General features: G+C 46.2%; 1 protein-coding gene across 6 annotated transcripts in view; it reads left to right on the plus strand.

Moving 5' to 3' along the window:
- The window catches only part of LOC138304418 (C-terminal-binding protein 2), a 200,388-nt gene extending 179,737 nt beyond the window's left edge, over positions 1-20,651 (plus strand). For all 6 annotated transcript variants that reach the window (XM_069244433.1, XM_069244439.1, XM_069244437.1 and 3 more), the window contains one exon: positions 19,176-20,651. In XM_069244433.1, coding sequence (XP_069100534.1) covers positions 19,176-19,347 — 172 coding nt within the window. In that variant the 3' untranslated portion in view covers positions 19,348-20,651. The remainder of the gene's footprint in view (positions 1-19,175) is intronic.
- The last annotated feature ends 3,348 nt before the right edge of the window (positions 20,652-23,999 follow it).

Genomic DNA, 23,999 nt, shown 5'->3' on the forward strand with positions numbered 1-23,999 from the left:
GGAAAGTTAGTGTAAGGAAATGCCTCCTTGGCATGGTTGCCCCCTGACTTTTTGCCTTTGCTGATGCTATGTTTACAATTGAAAGTGTGCTGAGGCCTGCTAACCAGGCCCCAGCACCAGTGTTCTTTCCCTAACCTGTACTTTTGTATCCACAATTGGCAGACCCTGGCATCCAGATAAGTCCCTTGTAACTGGTACTTCTAGTACCAAGGGCCCTGATGCCAAGGAAGGTCTCTAAGGGCTGCAGCATGTCTTATGCCACCCTGGAGACCTCTCACTCAGCACAGACACACTGCTTGCCAGCTTGTGTGTGCTAGTGAGGACAAAACGAGTAAGTCGACATGGCACTCCCCTCAGGGTGCCATGCCAGCCTCTCACTGCCTATGCAGTATAGGTAAGACACCCCTCTAGCAGGCCTTACAGCCCTAAGGCAGGGTGCACTATACCATAGGTGAGGGTACCAGTGCATGAGCATGGTACCCCTACAGTGTCTAAACAAAACCTTAGACATTATAAGTGCAGGGTAGCCATAAGAGTATATGGTCTGGGAGTCTGTCAAACACGAACTCCACAGCACCATAATGGCTACACTGAAAACTGGGAAGTTTGGTATCAAACTTCTCAGCACAATAAATGCACACTGATGCCAGTGTACATTTTATTGTAAAATACACCACAGAGGGCACCTTAGAGGTGCCCCCTGAAACTTAACCGACTATCTGTGTAGGCTGACTAGTTTTAGCAGCCTGCCACAAACCGAGACATGTTGCTGGCCCCATGGGGAGAGTGCCTTTGTCACTCTGAGGCCAGTAACAAAGCCTGCACTGGGTGGAGATGCTAACACCTCCCCCAGGCAGGAATTGTCACACCTGGCGGTGAGCCTCAAAGGCTCACCTCCTTTGTGCCAACCCAGCAGGACACTCCAGCTAGTGGAGTTGCCCGCCCCCTCCGGCCAGGCCCCACTTTTGGCGGCAAGGCCGGAGAAAATAATGAGAAAAACAAGGAGGAGTCACTGGCCAGTCAGGACAGCCCCTAAGGTGTCCTGAGCTGAAGTGACTCTAACTTTTAGAAATCCTCCATCTTGCAGATGGAGGATTCCCCCAATAGGGTTAGGATTGTGACCCCCTCCCCTTGGGAGGAGGCACAAAGAGGGTGTACCCACCCTCAGGGCTAGTAGCCATTGGCTACTAACCCCCCAGACCTAAACACGCCCTTAAATTTAGTATTTAAGGGCTACCCTGAACCCTAGAAAATTAGATTCCTGCAACTACAAGAAGAAGGACTGCCTAGCTGAAAAACCCCTGCAGAGGAAGACCAGAAGACGACAACTGCCTTGGCTCCAGAAACTCACCGGCCTGTCTCCTGCCTTCCAAAGATCCTGCTCCAGCGACGCCTTCCAAAGGGACCAGCGACCTCGACATCCTCTGAGGACTGCCCCTGCTTCGAAAAGACAAGAAACTCCCGAGGACAGCGGACCTGCTCCAAGAAAAGCTGCAACTTTGTTTCCAGCAGCTTTAAAGAACCCTGCAAGCTCCCCGCAAGAAGCGTGAGACTTGCAACACTGCACCCGGCGACCCCGACTCGGCTGGTGGCGATCCAACACCTCAGGAGGGACCCCAGGACTACTCTAAGACTGTGAGTACAAAAACCTGTCCCCCCTGAGCCCCCACAGCGCCGCCTGCAGAGGGAATCCCGAGGCTTCCCCTGACCGCGACTCTTTGAATCCTAAGTCCCGACACCTGGGAGAGACCCTGCACCCGCAGCCCCCAGGACCTGAAGGACCGGACTTTCACTGGAGGAGTGACCCCCAGGAGTCCCTCTCCCTTGACCAAGTGGAGGTTTCCCCGAGGAACCCCCCCCTTGCCTGCCTGCAGCGCTGAAGAGATCCCTAGATCTCCCATCGACTTCCATTACAAACCCGACGCTTGTTTCTACACTGCACCCGGCCGCCCCCGCGCTGCTGAGGGTGAAATTTCTGTGTGGGCTTGTGTCCCCCCCGGTGCCCTACAAAACCCCCCTGGTCTGCCCTCCGAAGACGCGGGTACTTACCTGCAAGCAGACCGGAACCGGGGCACCCCCCTTCTCTCCATTCTAGCCTATGTGTTTTGGGCACCACTTTGAACTCTGCACCTGACCGGCCCTGAGCTGCTGGTGTGGTGACTTTGGGGTTGCTCTGAACCCCCGACGGTGGGCTACCTTGGACCAAGAACTAAGCCCTGTAAGTGTCTTACTTACCTGGTTAACCTAACATATACTTACCTCCCCTAGGAACTGTGAAAATTGCACTAAGTGTCCACTTTTAAAACAGCTATTTGTGAATAACTTGAAAAGTATACATGCAATTTTGATGATTTGAAGTTCCTAAAGTACTTACCTGCAATACCTTTCGAATGAGATATTACATGTAGAATTTGAACCTGTGGTTCTTAAAATAAACTAAGAAAATATATTTTTCTATACAAAAACCTATTGGCTGGATTTGTCTCTGAGTGTGTGTACCTCATTTATTGACTATGTGTATGTACAACAAATGCTTAACACTACTCCTTGGATAAGCCTACTGCTCGACCACACTACCACAAAATAGAGCATTAGTATTATCTCTTTTTGCCACTATCTTACCTCTAAGGGGAACCCTTGGACTCTGTGCATGCTATTCCTTACTTTGAAATAGCACATACAGAGCCAACTTCCTACATTGGTGGATCAGCGGTGGGGTACAAGACTTTGCATTTGCTGGACTACTCAGCCAATACCTGATCACACGACAAATTCCAAAATTGTCATTAGAAATTCATTTTTGCAATTTGAAATTTTTCTAAATTCTTAAAAGTCCTGCTAGGGCCTTGTGTGTTAAGTCCCTGTTTAGCATTGTCTTTTAGAGTTTAAAAGTTTGTTAAAAGTTTGAAATTAGATTCTAGAAACAGTTTTAGATTCTTTAAAAAGTATTCCAACTCTTAGCAGAATAATGTCTGATACAGAGATGCAGGTGGTGGAACTCGACACCACACCTTACCTCCATCTTAAGATGAGGGAGCTAAGGTCTCTCTGTAATATAAAGAAAATAACCATTGGCTCCAGACCTACCAAAATTCAGCTCCAGGAGCTGTTGGCAGAGTTTGAAAAAGCCAACCCCTCTGATGATGACCTCACAGAGGAAGAAATTAGTGACTTGGAGGCCAATGTCCCTCCTCCAGTCCTAAATAGGGAGAACAGGACCCCTCAAGTCCTGTCTCCAGCTGTGTTAGTCAGAAATAGTGAGTCCCTCACAGGAGGGTCCCACATTTCTGAAATCACTGAGGATGCTCTCAGTGAAGATGACCTCCTGTTAGCCAGGATGGCCAGAAGATTGGCTTTAGAGAGACAGCTCCTAGCCATAGAAAGGGAAAGACAAGAGATGGGCCTAGGACCCATCAATGGTGGCAGCAATATAAATAGGGTCAGAGATTCTCCTGACATGTTAAAAATCCCCAAAGGGATTGTGACAAAATATGAAGATGGTGATGACATCACCAAATGGTTCACAGCTTTTGAGAGGGCTTGTGTAACCAGAAAAGTGAACAGATCTCACTGGGGTGCTCTCCTTTGGGAAATGTTCACTGGAAAGTGTAGGGATAGACTCCTCACACTCTCTGGAAAAGATGCAGAATCTTATGACCTCATGAAGGGTACCCTGATTGAGGGCTTTGGATTCTCCACTGAGGAGTACAGGATTAGGTTCAGGGGGGCTCAAAAATCCTCGAGCCAGACCTGGGTTGACTTTGTTGACTACTCAGTGAAAACACTAGATGGTTGGATTCAAGGCAGTGGTGTAAGTAATTATGATGGGCTGTACAATTTATTTGTGAAAGAACACCTATTGAGTAATTGTTTCAATGATAAACTGCATCAGCATCTGGTAGACCTAGGACCAATTTCTCCCCAAGAATTGGGAAAGAAGGCGGACCATTGGGTCAAGACAAGGGTGTCCAAGACTTCAACAGGGGGTGACCAAAAGAAAGGGGTCACAAAGACTCCCCAGGGGAAGGGTGATGAGACAACCAAAACTAAAAATAGTAAAGAGTCTTCTACAGGCCCCCAAAAACCTGCACAGGAGGGTGGGCCCAGAGCCTCTTCACAAAACAATGGGTACAAGGGTAAAAACTTTGATCCCAAAAAGGCCTGGTGTCATAGCTGTAAACAGCATGGACACCAAACTGGAGACAAGGCCTGTCCCAAGAAAGGTTCCACTCCAAACTCCCATCCAGGTAACACTGGTATGGCTAGTCTCCAAGTGGGATCAACAGTGTGCCCAGAGCAAATCAGGGTCCACACTGAAGCTACTCTAGTTTCTGAGGGTGGGGTGGATTTAGCCACACTAGCTGTCTGGCCGCCTAACATGCAAAAATACAGACAGCAACTCTTAATTAATGGGACTAGAATAGAGGGCCTGAGGGATACAGGTGCCAGTGTCACCATGGTGACAGAGAAACTGGTTTCCCCTGGCCAATACCTGACTGGAAAAACTTACACAGTCACCAACGCTGACAATCAGAGAAAAGTACATCCCATGGCAATGGTTACTTTAGAATGGGGAGGGGTCAATGGCCTGAAACAGGTGGTGGTCTCCTCAAATATCCCAGTGGACTGTCTGCTTGGAAATGACCTGGAGTCCTCAGCATGGGCTGAGGTAGAACTAAAAACCCATGCAGCAATGCTGGGTATCCCTGAACTGGTGTGTGTGAAAACAAGAGCACAATGCAAGGCACAGGGTGAACAAGTAGAGCTGGAGTCTGGAAGAATGGCCCAGCCTACCAAGAGAACAGGAAAGTCAGTTGGGAAACCAACTGCAACACAGCAAAAGAAAGGGAACCTCTCTTCTCAGGAAGAAGTTCTGCCCTCTGAGGGAACTGAGCCTTTGGAGCTTGAACCTTACCAGGTTGAGCTCTTAGGCCCAGGGGGACCCTCAAGGGAGGAGCTGTGTAAGGGACAAGAAACCTGTCCCTCTCTTGAAGGCCTTAGGCAGCAAGCTGCTGAAGAGTCCAAAGGCAAGAAAAATGGAACACATAGGGTCTATTGGGAAGATGGACTCCTGTACACTGAGGCCAGAGACCCCAAACCTGGTGCCACTAGGAGAGTGGTAGTGCCTCAGCTGTTCAGGAAGTTCATCCTAACATTGGCCCATGACATTCCCCTTGCTGGACATTTGGAGACAAACCAAGACGTGGGAGAGGTTAGTCAACCACTTCTACTGGCCCAATATGTCCAACATGGTTAAGGAGTTTTGCCTCTCCTGCCCCACCTGTCAAGCCAGTTGCAAGACAGGTGGGCATCCAAAGGCCCCCCTCATTCCACTTCCAGTGGTGGGGGTACCCTTTGAAAGAGTGGGTGTGGACATAGTTGGTCCACTAGAACCTCCCACAGCCTCAGGAAATATGTATATCCTGGTAGTAGTGGATCATGCTACCAGGTATCCTGAAGCTATTCCCCTTAGGTCGACTACTGCCCCTGCAGTAGCCAAGGCCCTCATTGGTATCTTTACCAGAGTGGGTTTCCCTAAGGAGGTGGTGTCTGACAGAGGTACCAACTTCATGTCAGCATACCTAAAGCACATGTGGAATGAGTGTGGAGTGACTTATAAATTCACTACACCATACCATCCACAAACTAATGGCTTGGTTGAGAGATTCAACAAGACATTAAAAGGCATGATCATGGGGCTCCCAGAAAAACTCAAAAGGAGATGGGATGTCCTCTTGCCAGGTCTGCTTTTCGCTTACAGAGAGGTGCCACAGAAGGGAGTAGGATTCTCACCCTTTGAACTTCTGTTTGGTCATCCTGTAAGGGGACCACTTGCCCTTGTCAAAGAAGGCTGGGAGAGACCTCTCCATGAGCCTAAACAGGACATAGTGGACTATGTACTTGGCCTTCGCTCTAGAATGGCAGAGTACATGGAAAAGGCAACCAAAAACCTTGAGGCCAGCCAACAGCTCCAGAAGTTTTGGTATGACCAAAAGGCTGCACTGGTTGAGTTCCAACCAGGGCAGAAAGTCTGGGTTCTGGAGCCTGTGGCTCTCAGGGCACTCCAGGACAAATGGAGTGGCCCTTACCCAGTACTAGAAGGAAGAGTCAGGTCACCTACCTGGTGGACCTGGGCACAAGCAGGAGCCCCAAGAGGGTGATCCATGTGAACCGCCTTAAGCTCTTCCATGACAGGGCTGATGTGAATCTGTTGATGGTAACAGATGAGGATCAGGAGGCAGAGAGTGAACCTCTCCCTGATCTTCTGTCATCAGACCCAAAAGATGGCACAGTAGATGGAGTGATCTACTCAGACACCCTCTCTGGCCAACAGCAAGCTGATTGTAGGAGAGTCCTACAACAGTTTCCTGAACTCTTCTCCTTAACCCCTGGTCAGACACACCTGTGTACCCATGATGTGGACACAGGAGACAGCATGCCTGTCAAGAACAAAATCTTTAGACAGTCTGACCATGTTAAGGAAAGCATCAAGGTGGAAGTCCACAAGATGCTGGAATTGGGAGTAATTGAGCGCTCTGACAGCCCCTGGGCTAGCCCAGTGGTCTTAGTCCCCAAACCTCACACCAAAGATGGAAAGAAAGAGATGAGGTTTTGTGTGGACTACAGAGGGCTCAATTCTGTCACCAAGACAGATGCTCATCCAATTCCAAGAGCTGATGAGCTCATAGATAAATTAGGTGCTGCCAAATTCTTAAGTACCTTTGACTTGACAGCAGGGTACTGGCAAATAAAAATGGCACCTGGAGCAAAAGAGAAAACAGCATTCTCCACACCTGATGGGCCTTATCAGTTTACTGTTATGCCCTTTGGTTTAAAGAATGCCCCTGCCACCTTCCAAAGGTTGGTGAATCAAGTCCTTGCTGGCTTGGAGTCCTTTAGCACAGCTTATCTTGATGATATTGCTGTCTTTAGCTCCACCTGGCAGGATCACCTGGTCCACCTGAAGAAGGTTTTGAAGGCTCTGCAATCTGCAGGCCTCTCTATCAAGGCATCCAAATGCCAGATAGGGCAGGGAACTGTGGTTTACTTGGGACACCTTGTAGGTGGAGGCCAGGTTCAGCCACTCCAACCCAAGATCCAGACTATTCTGGACTGGGTAGCTCCAAAAACCCAGACTCAAGTCAGGGCATTCCTTGGCTTGACTGGGTATTACAGGAGGTTTGTGAAGGGATATGGATCCATTGTGACAGCCCTCACTGAACTCACCTCCAAGAAAATGCCCAAGAAAGTGAACTGGACTGTGGAATGCCAACAGGCCTTTGACACCCTGAAACAGGCAATGTGCTCAGCACCAGTTCTAAAAGCTCCAGATTATTCTAAGCAGTTCATTGTGCAGACTGATGCCTCTGAACATGGGATAGGGGCAGTTTTGTCCCAAACAAATGATGATGGCCTTGACCAGCCTGTTGCTTTCATTAGCAGGAGGTTACTCCCCAGGGAGCAGCGTTGGAGTGCCATTGAGAGGGAGGCCTTTGCTGTGGTTTGGTCCCTGAAGAAGCTGAGACCATACCTCTTTGGGACTCACTTCCTAGTTCAAACTGACCACAGACCTCTCAAATGGCTGATGCAAATGAAAGGTGAAAATCCTAAACTGTTGAGGTGGTCCATCTCCCTACAGGGAATGGACTTTATAGTGGAACACAGACCTGGGACTGCCCATGCCAATGCAGATGGCCTTTCCAGGTTCTTCCACTTAGAAAATGAAGACTCTCTTGGGAAAGGTTAGTCTCATCCTCTTTCGTTTGGGGGGGGGGTTGTGTAAGGAAATGCCTCCTTGGCATGGTTGCCCCCTGACTTTTTGCCTTTGCTGATGCTATGTTTACAATTGAAAGTGTGCTGAGGCCTGCTAACCAGGCCCCAGCACCAGTGTTCTTTCCCTAACCTGTACTTTTGTATCCACAATTGGCAGACCCTGGCATCCAGATAAGTCCCTTGTAACTGGTACTTCTAGTACCAAGGGCCCTGATGCCAAGGAAGGTCTCTAAGGGCTGCAGCATGTCTTATGCCACCCTGGAGACCTCTCACTCAGCACAGACACACTGCTTGCCAGCTTGTGTGTGCTAGTGAGGACAAAACGAGTAAGTCGACATGGCACTCCCCTCAGGGTGCCATGCCAGCCTCTCACTGCCTATGCAGTATAGGTAAGACACCCCTCTAGCAGGCCTTACAGCCCTAAGGCAGGGTGCACTATACCATAGGTGAGGGTACCAGTGCATGAGCATGGTACCCCTACAGTGTCTAAACAAAACCTTAGACATTGTAAGTGCAGGGTAGCCATAAGAGTATATGGTCTGGGAGTCCGTCAAACACGAACTCCACAGCACCATAATGGCTACACTGAAAACTGGGAAGTTTGGTATCAAACTTCTCAGCACAATAAATGCACACTGATGCCAGTGTACATTTTATTGTAAAATACACCACAGAGGGCACCTTAGAGGTGCCCCCTGAAACTTAACCGACTATCTGTGTAGGCTGACTAGTTTTAGCAGCCTGCCACAAACCGAGACATGTTGCTGGCCCCATGGGGAGAGTGCCTTTGTCACTCTGAGGCCAGTAACAAAGCCTGCACTGGGTGGAGATGCTAACACCTCCCCCAGGCAGGAATTGTCACACCTGGCGGTGAGCCTCAAAGGCTCACCTCCTTTGTGCCAACCCAGCAGGACACTCCAGCTAGTGGAGTTGCCCGCCCCCTCCGGCCAGGCCCCACTTTTGGCGGCAAGGCCGGAGAAAATAATGAGAAAAACAAGGAGGAGTCACTGGCCAGTCAGGACAGCCCCTAAGGTGTCCTGAGCTGAAGTGACTCTAACTTTTAGAAATCCTCCATCTTGCAGATGGAGGATTCCCCCAATAGGGTTAGGATTGTGACCCCCTCCCCTTGGGAGGAGGCACAAAGAGGGTGTACCCACCCTCAGGGCTAGTAGCCATTGGCTACTAACCCCCCAGACCTAAACACGCCCTTAAATTTAGTATTTAAGGGCTACCCTGAACCCTAGAAAATTAGATTCCTGCAACTACAAGAAGAAGGACTGCCTAGCTGAAAAACCCCTGCAGAGGAAGACCAGAAGACGACAACTGCCTTGGCTCCAGAAACTCACCGGCCTGTCTCCTGCCTTCCAAAGATCCTGCTCCAGCGACGCCTTCCAAAGGGACCAGCGACCTCGACATCCTCTGAGGACTGCCCCTGCTTCGAAAAGACAAGAAACTCCCGAGGACAGCGGACCTGCTCCAAGAAAAGCTGCAACTTTGTTTCCAGCAGCTTTAAAGAACCCTGCAAGCTCCCCGCAAGAAGCGTGAGACTTGCAACACTGCACCGGGCGACCCCGACTCGGCTGGTGGCGATCCAACACCTCAGGAGGGACCCCAGGACTACTCTAAGACTGTGAGTACAAAAACCTGTCCCCCCTGAGCCCCCACAGCGCCGCCTGCAGAGGGAATCCCGAGGCTTCCCCTGACCGCGACTCTTTGAATCCTAAGTCCCGACACCTGGGAGAGACCCTGCACCCGCAGCCCCCAGGACCTGAAGGACCGGACTTTCACTGGAGGAGTGACCCCCAGGAGTCCCTCTCCCTTGACCAAGTGGAGGTTTCCCCGAGGAACCCCCCCCTTGCCTGCCTGCAGCGCTGAAGAGATCCCTAGATCTCCCATCGACTTCCATTACAAACCCGACGCTTGTTTCTACACTGCACCCGGCCGCCCCCGCGCTGCTGAGGGTGAAATTTCTGTGTGGGCTTGTGTCCCCCCCGGTGCCCTACAAAACCCCCCTGGTCTGCCCTCCGAAGACGCGGGTACTTACCTGCAAGCAGACCGGAACCGGGGCACCCCCCTTCTCTCCATTCTAGCCTATGTGTTTTGGGCACCACTTTGAACTCTGCACCTGACCGGCCCTGAGCTGCTGGTGTGGTGACTTTGGGGTTGCTCTGAACCCCCGACGGTGGGCTACCTTGGACCAAGAACTAAGCCCTGTAAGTGTCTTACTTACCTGGTTAACCTAACATATACTTACCTCCCCTAGGAACTGTGAAAATTGCACTAAGTGTCCACTTTTAAAACAGCTATTTGTGAATAACTTGAAAAGTATACATGCAATTTTGATGATTTGAAGTTCCTAAAGTACTTACCTGCAATACCTTTCGAATGAGATATTACATGTAGAATTTGAACCTGTGGTTCTTAAAATAAACTAAGAAAATATATTTTTCTATACAAAAACCTATTGGCTGGATTTGTCTCTGAGTGTGTGTACCTCATTTATTGTCTATGTGTATGTACAACAAATGCTTAACACTACTCCTTGGATAAGCCTACTGCTCGACCACACTACCACAAAATAGAGCATTAGTATTATCTCTTTTTGCCACTATCTTACCTCTAAGGGGAACCCTTGGACTCTGTGCATGCTATTCCTTACTTTGAAATAGCACATACAGAGCCAACTTCCTACAGTTAGCTAACTATCGGAAGATTAAGTCGGTATTGTTGCGCTCGGGATCGGCTTAGATAGAATCGACACCGCATCGAAGATTGAAGAGCTCCGGTGCCCTTCGGGGTAGCTTTCGATCCCCCGTCGGGGCCTGGTCGGCCCGACTGCGTGTACAACAACGCTGATGGAACGGACCCCGTTCCGTTTCTGTCCCAAATGCCACAACAAATACCCGTATACAGACCAACATTTGGTCTGTAACCTGTGCCTGTCGCCTGAGCACAGCGAAGAGACTTGCGAGGCCTGTCGTGCGTTCCGGTCCCGAAAGACACTTCGTGACCGTCGAGCAAGAAGACTTCAGATGGCGTCCACGCCGACAGCGCACCGAGAGTTCGAGGAACAAGAGGAAGAAGAAACCTTCTTGATCCACGAATCGGACTCCGAGGAATTCGACGATCAAAGAACTGTGAGTAAGACGTCGAAGACAACACACAAGAAAAGTGACAAGGCCCAGGGGACGCCACTGCCACCAGGCCATGGCTCGACCCATAAATTTGGTGACCGACCATCGGCACCGAAAAAGGCCGAAACAGTGCCGAGATCGTCCGACTCCGGTCGAGACACTGGCACGCAGCCTTCTCGGGACTGAGAAAGTGCTGCTGAAAAAGATTGACGCCGAGATAGCGGTGCCGAAACGGCTCGACGCCGAGACAGCGGCACTGAGGAAGATCGACGCCGAGAGGTTTCGACTCCAAAAAAGGTCACCTCGGAGCCGAAAAAGAATACAGACAGGGCTTCGGTGCCGAAACGACCTGCAACCGACCCAGTTACCGGTTCCTATTCAGAGGAGCAGTCACTGTCCTCTCAGATGCGAAAGCATAGATTTGAGGAAGAGTTGCAATCCACCGAAGTGGACCATACGCAGAAACGTATTTTCATACAGGAAGGAACAGGGAAAATAAGCACCCTTCCCCCTATTAGGAGAAAAAGGAGACTGGAGTTTCAAACAGACCAAGCACCACAAACAAAAATGGTGAAAAAGGTAACTCCGCCACCCTCTCCTCCACCTGTAACTAACGTTTCGCCAGCACAAACTCCATCACATTCCCCGGCTCACACCACCGTGAGCCAAGGTGACCAGGACCAAGACGCTTGGGACTTATACGACGCCCCAGTGTCGGACAACAGTCCGGAAGCGTATCCCACAAAGCCCTCACCACCAGAAGACAGCACAGCTTATTCACAAGTGGTGGCTAGAGCGGCAGAGTTCCACAACGTAAACCTCCACTCAGAACCAGTCGAGGATGACTTCTTATTCAACACCCTCTCATCCACCCACAGCTCCTACCAAAGCCTGCCTATGCTCCCAGGAATGCTTCGGCACGCAAAGGAAATCTTCAAGGTGCCGGTCAAGAGTAGGGCAATAACACCAAGGGTGGAAAAGAAATACAAAGCACCTCCCACAGACCCTGTTTTCATCACCACACAGCTGCCACCAGATTCCGTCGTAGTAGGAGCAGCTCGCAAGAGAGCCAACTCCCACACATCTGGGGATGCACCACCCCCAGATAAAGAGAGCCGCAAGTTTGATGCAGCCGGAAAGAGAGTCGCAGTACAAGCTGCAAACCAGTGGCGCATCGCTAACTCTCAAGCACTACTTGCGCGCTATGACAGAGCCCATTGGGACGAGATGCAACACCTCATTGAGCATCTACCCAAGGAACTACAAAAGAGGGCAAAGCAGGTGGTTGAGGAAGGACAGAACATATCTAATAATCAGATACGCTCCTCTATGGACGCAGCGGACACAGCTGCGAGAACAATTAACACATCTGTGACTATAAGAAGGCACGCATGGCTACGAACGTCTGGTTTTAAACCAGAGATACAGCAGGCAGTGCTCAATATGCCATTCAATGAGAAACAACTGTTCGGACCAGAGGTGGACACGGCAATTGAGAAACTGAAAAAGGACACTGACACTGCTAAAGCCATGGGCGCACTCTACTCCCCGCAGAGCAGAGGCACTTACAGCACCTTCCGCAAGACAACCTTTAGAGGGGGGTTTCGGGGTCAAGCCAGCACCTCACAGGCAACACCGTCCAGCTACCAGGGACAGTACAGGGGAGGCTTTCGGGGCCAATACAGAGGAGGACAATTCCCTAGGAATAGGGGAAAATTTCAAAGCCCCAAAACCCCTACAACCAACCAGTGACTCACATGTCACTCATCCCCTCCACACAACACCAGTGGGGGGGAAGAATAGGTCATTACTACCAAGCATGGGAGGAAATAACTACAGACACTTGGGTCTTAGCAATTATCCAACATAGTTATTGCATAGAATTTCTACAAATCCCTCCAAACATACCACCAAAAGCACAGAATTTATCGAAACAACATTCCGACCTTCTAGAAATAGAAGTCCAAGCATTATTGCAAAAGAATGCAATCGAACTAGTACCAAAGACACAAATAAACACAGGCGTTTATTCACTGTACTTCTTAATACCAAAAAAGGACAAAACACTGAGACCAATCCTAGACCTCAGAATACTAAACACCTACATGAAATCAGAACACTTTCACATGGTCACGCTACAAGAAGTGTTACCATTGCTAAAACTACAGGACTACATGACAACCTTAGACCTCAAAGATGCGTATTTCCATATACCAATACATCAATCGCACAGGAAATACCTAAGGTTTGTATTCAAGGGAATACATTACCAATTCAAAGTATTGCCGTTTGGTTTAACAACCGCACCAAGAGTCTTTACAAAATGTCTAGCAGTAGTGGCTGCACACATCAGAAGGCAGTAAATACACGTATTCCCGTATCTAGACGACTGGCTAATCAAGACCAACTCACTGACAAGGTGCTCACACCACACAAATCAGGTCATACAAAACCTCTACAAACTTGGTTTCACCGTCAACTTTGCAAAATCACACATTCTGCCGTGCAAAGTACAACAATACCTAGGAGCCATAATAGACACAACAAGAGGACTAGCCACTCCAAGTCCACAAAGAATTCAAAATTTCAACAATATCATACAACGCATGTATCCAACACAAAAAGTACAAGCAAAAATGATATTACAACTCCTAGGCATGATGTCCTCATGCATAGCCATTGTCTCGAATGCAAGACTGCACATGAGGCCCTTACAACAGTGCCTAGCATCACAATGGTCACAAGCACAGGGTCACCTTCTGGATCTGGTGTTGATAGACCGCCAAACATATCTCTTGCTTCTATGGTGGAACAGTATAAATTTAAACAAAGGGCGGCCTTTCCAAGACCCAGTGCCACATTACGTAATAACAACAGATGCTTCCATGACGGGGTGGGGAGCACACCTCGATCAACACAGCATACAAGGACAGTGGAATGTACATCAAACAAAACTGCATATAAATCACCTAGAACTGCTAGCAGTTTTTCAAGCACTAAAGGTTTTCCAACCAATCATAACTCACAAATACATTCTTGTCAAAACAGACAACATGACAACAATGTATTATCTAAACAAACAGGGGGGGACACACTCAACGCAGTTGAGCCTTCTAGCACAGAAGATATGGCGATGGGCAATTCACAACCACATTCGCCTAATAGCACAGTTTATTCCAGGGATCCAGAATCAACTTGCAGACAATCTCTCTCGAGATCACCAACAGGTCCACGAATGGGAAATTCACCCCCAAATTCTAAACACTTACTTCAGACTTTGGGGAACACCTCAAATAGACTTGTTTGCAACAAGAGACAACGCAAAATGCCAAAACTTCGCATCCAGATACCCACACAGGCAGTCCCAAGGCAATGCCCTATGGATGAACTGGTCAGGGATATTTGCATACGCTTTTCCCCCTCTCCCTCTCCTTCCTTATCTAGTAAACAAATTGAGTCAAAACAAACTCACTCATATTGATAGCACCAACTTGGGCAAGGCAACCCTGGTACACAACACTGCTAGACCTATCAGTAGTACCCCACATAAAATTGCCCAACAGGCCAGATCTGTTAACACAACACAACCAACAGATCAGGCATCCAGATCCAGCATCGCTGAATCTAGCAATCTGGCTCCTGAAATCCTAGAATTCGGACACTTAGAACTTACCCAAGAATGTATGGAAGTCATAAAGCAAGCCAGAAGGCCATCCACTAGGCACTGCTATGCAAGCAAATGGAAGAGGTTTGTTTGCTACTGCCATCATAATCAGATCCAACCATTACACGCATCTCCAAAGGATGTAGTGGTTTACTTGCTACACTTACAAAAATCTAACCTAGCTTTCTCTTCCATTAAAATACACCTGCAGATTACCTATTCAACTTCATATAGGATACAGGATATAGGATACCAGTCATTAAAGCATTTAAGGAAGGCCTTAAACGAATTGTACCACCAAGGACACCACCCGTTCCTTCATGGAATCAATGTTGTCTTAACAAGACTCATGGGTCCACCTTTCGAACCCATGCACTCTTGCGAAATACAGTTCCTAACCTGGAAAGTTGCATTTCTCATCGCCATCACATCTCTACGAAGAGTAAGCGAAATTCAAGCGTTTACAATACAAGAACCTTTTATCCAACTACACAAAAATAAGGTAGTCCTAAGGACTAATCCTAAATTTTTACCAAAGGTTATTTCACCGTTCCACCTAAATCAAACGGTAGAACTACCAGTGTTCTTCCCACAGCCAGATTCCGTAGCTGAGAGGGCACTACATACATTAGATGTCAAAAGAGCATTAATGTACTACATTGACAGAACAAAAAACATCAGAAAAACTAAACAACTATTTGTTGCATTCCAAAAACCTCATGCAGGAAACCCAATATCAAAACAAGGTATAGCCAGATGGATAGTTAAGTGCATCCAAATCTGCTACCTTAAAGCAAAACGACAGCTGCCCATTACACCAAGGGCACACTCAACCAGAAAGAAAGGTGCTACCATGGCCTTTCTAGGAAATATTCCAATGCACGAAATATGTAAGGCAGCCACATGGTCTACGCCTCACACGTTCACCCAGCACTACTGTGTAGACGTGCTATCCGCACAACAAGCCACAGTAGGTCAAGCCGTGTTAAGAACCTTATTTCAAACTACTTCCACTCCTACAGGCTGAGCCACCGCTTTTGGGGAGATAACTTCTTACTAGTCTATGCACAACATGTGTATCTGCAGCGACAGATGCCATCGAACTGAAAATGTCACTTACCCAGTGTACATCTGTTCGTGGCATCAGTCGCTGAAGATTCACATGTGCCCACCCGCCTCCCCGGGAGCCTGTAGCAGCTCGGAAGTTAGTTTAAGCTTTGTACATTTGTAAATATATTATTTAAACCTTAAATAGGTACATACTTAGTCACTCCATTGCATGGGCACTGTTACTACAACACAACTCCTACCTCACCCTCTGCGGGGAAAACAATCGAAGATGGAGTCAACGCCCATGCGCAATGGAGACAAAGAGGAGGAGTCACTCGGTCCCGTGACTCGAAAGACTTCTTCGAAGAAAAACAACTTGTAACACTCCGACCCAACACCAGATGGCGGGCTATGCACAACATGTGAATCTTCAGCGACTGATGCCACGAACAGATGTACACTGGGTAAGTGACATTTTCATTCGCTTGCAGTCAAACTCATCAGCAGTTATCTATGTAACAGGGTCGATGTCATGCCAAGCGCTCAACTACTGCTCAGCGTGATCGCCCTGTGTAGGAAATAAAAAGAAAAAGTAGTCCTGCAGCCATGCGGAAAACATGGAGCCTCGTATGTTTTCAGTAGTTTACCGGTGCTGTATAGGAAGGCTCAACATTGGAAAAGGCATGACCTTTGCATGCCTTTCTCAAATGAAGTAAAGCAAATTTTAAAAGGCAAGGCCACGAACCAATGAAACCGATGGGCGTAGACAGAGAGATTACGAAGGGGGAGTAATGGAAAATTGGAAAATGGGCAGAAGCAGAGAGCATTGCTCAGCGTACAGAATAATTCCAAAGCATACTGAAGAAGCCCATTGCTGAACATTGGATAACATTTACTGCTTTCGCAACTAGAGGAGTGTAATTACATGATGTGAAAAAAAAAACAGGTGGGGGAAGGAACTTAACCTACTATGAATATGTTTTAATTGCTATGCTTTCAGTCAGTATACTTATTATAGTCGGATTAATACAAAATATTCCTGCGAACAAGTTGGGCATGTTTTGTTCTGTTTATAATGTTTAACAAAAATATTTTTGCTGGTACAAACTGCCTTCCAATATGAAGCAAATGTAAAACGAAATAATGAAACAACTCCAGTATTTGGATAATGAACCTTTTCTGCAAATGCTGTTCTAGTGAACACGTAGAGAATGAGAAGCGCAAAATTCGCCTGCACTGTATTGTACAAGTATATGATTAAAGAATGCAAAATCAATAAAAACAGCTTGGTTTGGGGAGGGGAGCTCTGTCATTTGAATTCCTTTCCATTATTTGGAAATGTCTTTCAGATTTTCACAACATTGAATTTGTGTAGCATTTTATTTATTTATTTAAATCAGTTTCTAATACCCAATGCTTTCTACACAGTTGAGAATCCAGGGTATCTCTTTAATCTTTAAATTGTCTAATAAACTCATATTTGGTGATCATTCCCCTTTCATGGCCCTCTATACCCTATGGAATGGTTTCCCGGTACATTATTTAGTCCTTGGTTCTTTTACTCCAATGGACATTCATGTACTTACAGTTAGGGCTAAGTCGGTGTGAGTCACCTTCCAAATCATGACTTGTATGAAGTGATATGCAAACAGCCATCTGGGCAACTGTTTTGTTTAAGCATTGTTTATTTTATTCAGTCTTCCTGTTAAGACTAGCTGAAGGCCCTTTGTCACCCCAGAGTGCTGAATAATAGAATTATACAGGCAGTGCTTAAATTGTGCTTGTTGTTTAGGGTGCTGAGCACCGGCACTTATTTTTGAGGGCGGGGGCTTATTCTTCTTCCTCAGGCATTTGCTGCGAGCAAAAGACACCTATGGGAAAGACAGAGGAAGAGGAAAACGAAAAAGCGTCACAAAGGGGGAAAGAAGAGAGCTGCAAGAGTGAGCTGAAGGTGGCAGGGAGTGACTTTATATGGATTGAAGAGGCCCGAGATGGCTTCAGGATTACGCTGCCTCAGTATTCTGTGTTGAAACATTTGATTGCAGCAGCTGCATGTTTAAGAGGAGGGCTTTGGGCAACGGCACCTTTTTATTGACAAACTAAGCACTGTATACAGGATGATATTTTACAGGGACTGTTAGGGTACAAGCGCTTTTGGCTGAGTCTATATCAAGGATCCATATTCATAGCAGAGGTTTCTGAGAAAATTGTGAAGCTTTAGCAGTATTTTTCACTTTTGAGACCCTTTTTTGTCCACACAAATACAGATGTTGAGATGGTTCGAACACTTGGCCAGTGACCATTCGAAAAGGATGGATTGATGATTGGCATGCTGTTGGAAAAGTAAAGGGGTGTACCCAAGGGCCATGTTGGCTTGTAGTCCAATGCAGAGCAGAAGATATGGATGTTTGGTTCTTTCTCAAATGTGTGCTAGGAGGGCATTGTAGGATATGGGGACTGTAAAGCTCTTCCTCAAAACCATCTGTGCGTGGATAAATCATTTATTTTGAGGTGACCAAGCTAATGTGCACGGGTTTTCGAAAGTACCTTATCTAGGTAACCAGAAGTGCAACCATTTTGTATTTGGTGAACAGAGCACAAGGTATTAATATGTAAGCAAATTTGGTTCTCGATTCTTAGGAATGTAGTTGTCCTTTTAGCAAAATCTATAAAATATTGCACTATGCGTTAGATAAAAACTCATTAGGGTTATGCTGTGCTGCATAGCATTTTGTGGCTTGGCCACTTGGGTGTTTAACCACTCCCTCCTCCCTCTATGAACATTGAATGGTCCAAGTGATCTGGTAGAAGGTATTCTATGGTTCACACAGGTACAGGTTGGTCACTGTAGAGCTTTTGTATTCCCACTCCCTGGTCCTGTTGTGCCTCCGTTGCCGTCCAAGTTCTCTTGATATAGGTCTTTGATATTAACTAATTATGGCAAGCATAGGGCTGGAGTGTTTGGATGCATCGAGGAGTGCTGGAGAAGGGTGGCTATAGTGTTTATTCTCCCTACGTTTGCAAAGGTACTTGGAGTTGCTTTCTGTTAGTCTGGACTAAAAGTAGATGTACATGATTCAATGCATAGAGTAACATGTAATGTTTTCATATAGTGTTTTCTGTATTTATAGTTGATCACCTGGGTACACAATGCCCACTGTAGTGCTTCTGTGTTCCTACTCCGGTTGTGTCTCTGTTACTGTCCCAGTTCTGTTGATATAAGTCTTTGATACTTAATATTTATGGCGAGCGCAGGATTGGAATCTTTGTAAGCATATAGAAGTGCTGGTGGAGATGGTATGTTTACTCCTTACATTTGTGAATGTACTTTAGTCCCTTCTTGAACTAAGAGTGGTGTTCTGTTAGTCTAGACTGAGTAAGCGTTCAAGAGCAAGTGCTAAGAGTAATGTGCTGTTTTCATAGTGTTTTCTGAATGTATATTTTACTCCAATGATGTTTTAATTCGTTTTACTTTTCATTTTCCCCATTCCTGTTTCAATGATTCATCCATGTTTCTGTTTTTCTCCATTAACAGTTGTCGTGTTTTTTCGCAGGTTTCCCCCTGGTGTTGTTGGAGTCGCACCACCTGGACTTCCAGCAACTACAGTGGATGGGCTGGTTGCCGCTTCTCACCCTTTGCCTCATGGAATGCCCTCTCTTTCTCACACCCCATCCCCTGGACAAACCAACAAACCTGACCCAGACAGAGAGCCTTCTGACCAATAGCATTGTCCTTCCTTCCTTTCTTTTCCCACCTCCCCATCGTTTCCTCGGATAGAGGCCAGAATCCTGGATTTTTAGCAGCCCTCATCTTATCTGGTAGAAGAAACTAAGCAGAGGCATGCCGGGACTGCTCCACTTTGAAATGTTGGACCACTTCTTCTGAGCAAGGAGGAGAGCTATTATCCAGAACAGTATACTTTGCAGATTGCCTTTCAACACATTTTTTAAACAAGTTTAGTTTTAAGCAGAGATTATCCTGACAATTCCATTGGCCTGGAACTGGCCTTTGGCAATGATTTTGGGCCAGTCTATTGATTACCCTTGTGCTGGTGCAGGACAACGTGAAGAGCTGCAGCACACTCCTTTTTTCTATAGCTCTGGGCAGCTTGGTAGTAAGCTCATGAGCTGCAGAGGTCAATGTAGACCCTTACATGTGTGAGCTTACCGCTTTGTAGTGGAAGAGAGGGTAGTTCCCAGTGGCACCCTGTGACTTGCCCCAGGTAGTCTTGCGTGTGCCTTGCTCAGGAAGGTAGGTGTATGTTTACATGAGGTAGATATACGTAAGCTCAGGTATTGAGTAGGCATGCTTACATGCAAGGTCAGGGGTGTTTGTGGGTGAAATGTCTGATGGCTATAAGTGTTACGCACCATTGGGCATATACAGGTCAGCGAGGTGTGGTGGGGGGGATTGAGGGGAGGGGGCTCTTATAGTAATGTCTGAATGACAGTCTTTGTGCTTACAAATAGTAGTAAGAGCAGCTTCTGTACTGTTAGTGATTACAAATTGAAGTCTGCCCCTCCAACCCCCTCCCCAGCTGTGCGGATTGAGGATTCTGTCACCAGCTCTTCAAGACATTTGGCTGTTATTCGAAGTGCTCAGTAATGTTCAAGTTGTCCTGTGCTGAAGTCAGGGCTGGCACTTCCAATCTCTGCTAGCGAAGTTGCAGCTTTTTGTAACTCTTGGACATTTTCCATTTGATGGAGCAAATTCCTGGCTGTTGACACACCACTGGAAGTGACTTCCTGCCATTCCAAAACCAAGATGGCTGCTGTTTCCTTCACTTTCTCAGTGGGCCTCTGCCTGATAATGATGCATCATAGAAAACAAACAGATTCAACCCTTATTTTTGTACAGATTTCTAGCGTGTGTCATTGCTCTGCCATAGCAGACACATGCCCACCTCCTGTAGAACGTGCCCAGACCTCTCCCGTGCAGTGTGTATCAAAGGTGGTTGCTGGATCATGTGATTTTTACCTACAATCTTCATCAGTATTTTCTTTCGATGGAGTAAAAAATATTTTAGAAACCAGTGGCTCATAAGTGTTTATTTTGAAAAGTAAAATCGTTCACCTGGTTTTTTTTCACGTATACGGTATGGATTTTCCTTTCATTGAGAACATTACTTGGAGTTTCACATCTTATTTAATGTGGGAATGCACTTATCTCAGGGATTGTACAGACTATAGTTCTACTGACTAGTTAAAAGCTTTCTTTAATTGAACTGATGTAAGGAGACTTCTAGTGCATTGTGGCAGAGGGTTCTTTATAAGTCTCGCCTGCCCGACAGTGCATGAACTGCAAGGGGTATTGTAGACCATAAGGGACTTGGAGCGCGCCGACTTCTTATCATTCATTGTCTTCATTGTCACTCTTCTTTGCTGCCTCCTAATTGGCCTGCGCCTGCCATATTCACTTTCTCCGATTTTGTGTGGGGGATGGAACATGCTCCACACAAAAGAGGAAATTAAGCTGGCAAGTGAATCAGGTTCTGATTGAATTAGCTTGGTTAGTGTCCTCTCGCTGCCTAGCCACTGCTCGTGTTGTCATTCAGATACTTCCATGTTCGCCGCCTCCTTCCTGTTGTCCCTTTTGCCCACCCTCCTGAAAAACCTAAAAGCGCTATGACTGGGCCAGTACTATTCGAGTCACAGTGCATTTTTCTAACGTATCTTTTAAAATGTGCTGGATACAGATGTCAAACTGCAACCACAATTTCCACAGAGCTGTATCTCATTGGGAAATGCTTTATATGCAAACCTCTTAATCTGCTTGCTTACGTTTACGTCAAACCTTTGCGAGTGAGGGTTTCCATCCTGGTAAAAGAAAGCCAACCCTGCAGGAGTTGTGCACATAGTACTTGTGACCAAATTAAAACTGCTACTAAACTGTTGGAGGGATAGCATTACACTAGCCCTCAGGTTTGCAATAACATTGTGGAGGGTTCCTTCACTTCTTGCAGATATGGCATTTCTCATGCCATCTGCTCAGAGTGACCCCTTCTAGAGACCTTTGAAAAAATGTCACCACTGTAGAGAGCTGGAACAGTGCCCGTCCCACAGCTCATTTAGTCCAAGGTCTGCTTTCAGTGCTTCAACTAGAGGGTAGGGGCAAACACAACAGACAACTGTGTCGGAATGAAAAGTTCCCTTGGTAAACGGCTCATTTTTAAGTTTCTCTGCTAGAGTCCTATTTTCTGAGCCAACTTCTGCTCACTGATTGCCAGTCTTTTTGGCTTCCTCAGTTTCAGTAACATTGCATGTTTCTTTCTTGTTGTGTTCTGTAGTGTTTGACAGCAAGATAAGTGTGCGTACCCTGACTGTTTTTGACCTCCTTTCAGTCCCCAGCAATGAAATTATTCCAGTTGAAGAATTGTTCTGTACAATGTTTTATTTTGCTTGTGGGTGTTTTGTTGTATGTATTCGCACACTCCAACTTCTACCACCACTACATTGTAGTACCTTTAGGTTGCCTGAACCTCTGCCCAGGCTGGCCACCTTTTCCTTGGTGATCCTCCTACTCATCATTCAAGATTTACTAGCTCCATGTTGGCAACCTACACCCGAGTTTGTGACAGTCTGCCATGCTCCCACATTCAGTATAAGGATAAACGATTCTGGTGTATGTCAAATAATTCCACTTCTAAGCGCATGAAGTGTGTAATGTCTACTGCTATTCATTAACGTCCTCTAGGAGATAGAGGCAGGGGTCAGCCTTTCTCACAACCTCCCTTTGCGGTGTTAGAACAGTTCTGATCTCAATGGCTTGAATCTCTTTCCCTCTACAAAAGAAAACCAATGCCTTTGAGGCATGGTTTGATAAATACTTAACAATGAATGAAATCACTCCATGGTACTTCATCTCTTTCACAACTGTCAAGTCTTTACCTATGAGAATTGAATGAAGAAATCTTTGCAAGTTGGGTAAGGTTTTGAATGTTACCTGACAAGAATGGGCCACTTCCAGAATCGCAGCCTGTCTGCACTTTAATTGATTACAATGTTTCCTTCTCTTTAAAAGTATTCCAATGTGCTGAAGATCTTATCTAGAGTTTTTTTTTCTGGCAGCTCCTTTTAGCTTGTTTCTTTATATTCCACTGCACCTACAACATCTGGGGTTATGTGTACTGCTTTGCTCTCAATTTTTTTTTATCTGAGTGCACCTTCAACCGTTAAATCACCTCCTTTCTATTTCTGTGCATAGGTCAGATTGATACTTATCACTGAGGACTGAGACCTGTGTTAGCCATATTTGTGAATTTCTCAGTCACTGGTATGTGTTTTTTTCTGACCAAAATAATTGTATTAGTTGGGATTGTGATTTCAAAAGTGATTAACTTTCTCTAATTGTCAGGGCCATGATTCTCATGCTTTGTCTGGTATTGTAATGTTATAATATTAACATGATTGCCAATTAATGTATAGAGCTACTTTGCCCCTAGTGCTGTATTATTCGTCTGCCATAAGCTCTTGATATTCAGAAACCAGCTGTGAAACAATCTTCAACTCTGAACAGCAAAACTAGCATTTATTTGATTTAAGTTGTTTTTTATGTGTACATTTTAACTTTCACATACAAGTCATTGTATGAGCTTCTATATTACCTGTCTTGCAACCAAGGGTTGGAGTACTGTTGCCATTTATTTTCTAGTCTTGACCAACATGGGCTTCTCTTAGTGTTTTTGTAATTTCCACTACACTTGTACCCTCTTTGGTTAGTGTTTCTCTGTAGCAGGTTCAGTTTCTCTGGTAGATGTTTTTCCTATTTTAAGCTTCTTTTGCCTCTTTTTAGGTCAAGTCTACTAGACTGTGAATGCACTGTGTTGCAAGGCAAATTGTGGCTTAGCAACAACATAGAAGGGCTTGAAGCCCACCCTTTGCTTACCATTTGGTTGTCTGTCTTTGTCACTCCTCTGGCGACCTGGCTTATTGCAGTCTCCAGCTTTTGGATGTGGACAACAGAGATCCATAAATCTGTATCTGGGAGATTCTGCTTGCCTTACTTTTGTGACGATTGTCTTATTGTTATACTTAATGTCCACTTGAACAGCCCCCTTTTTTTGTAAGTCTTGGGGCATGATTCTGTTTATAACACAAATTGAAGTTGGTTCCTATTATTCTTTTCTGGATTAGTCTGGAGTGATAATTACTGACTATTTTGCAGTGACATGTTGTTTAAACCCTGAAGTCTTTATTTTAAAGACTAAACACATGCCAGCTGTTCGTTAGTAAATTTGACATAGTCTAAAAACCAGACTACACCATAATTGGAAATCTCTAAGATTGCTCATTAACCATTCTGAACGTGTGTAGACTAAGTTTGTAACTGTATATATTGAGATGGACATCATATCCTGTTGATCCATGTTATGTTTTTA

The sequence above is a fragment of the Pleurodeles waltl genome, chromosome 7 (genome assembly GCF_031143425.1).
Source record: "Pleurodeles waltl isolate 20211129_DDA chromosome 7, aPleWal1.hap1.20221129, whole genome shotgun sequence".
Taxonomy (NCBI): Eukaryota; Metazoa; Chordata; class Amphibia; order Caudata; family Salamandridae; genus Pleurodeles; species Pleurodeles waltl.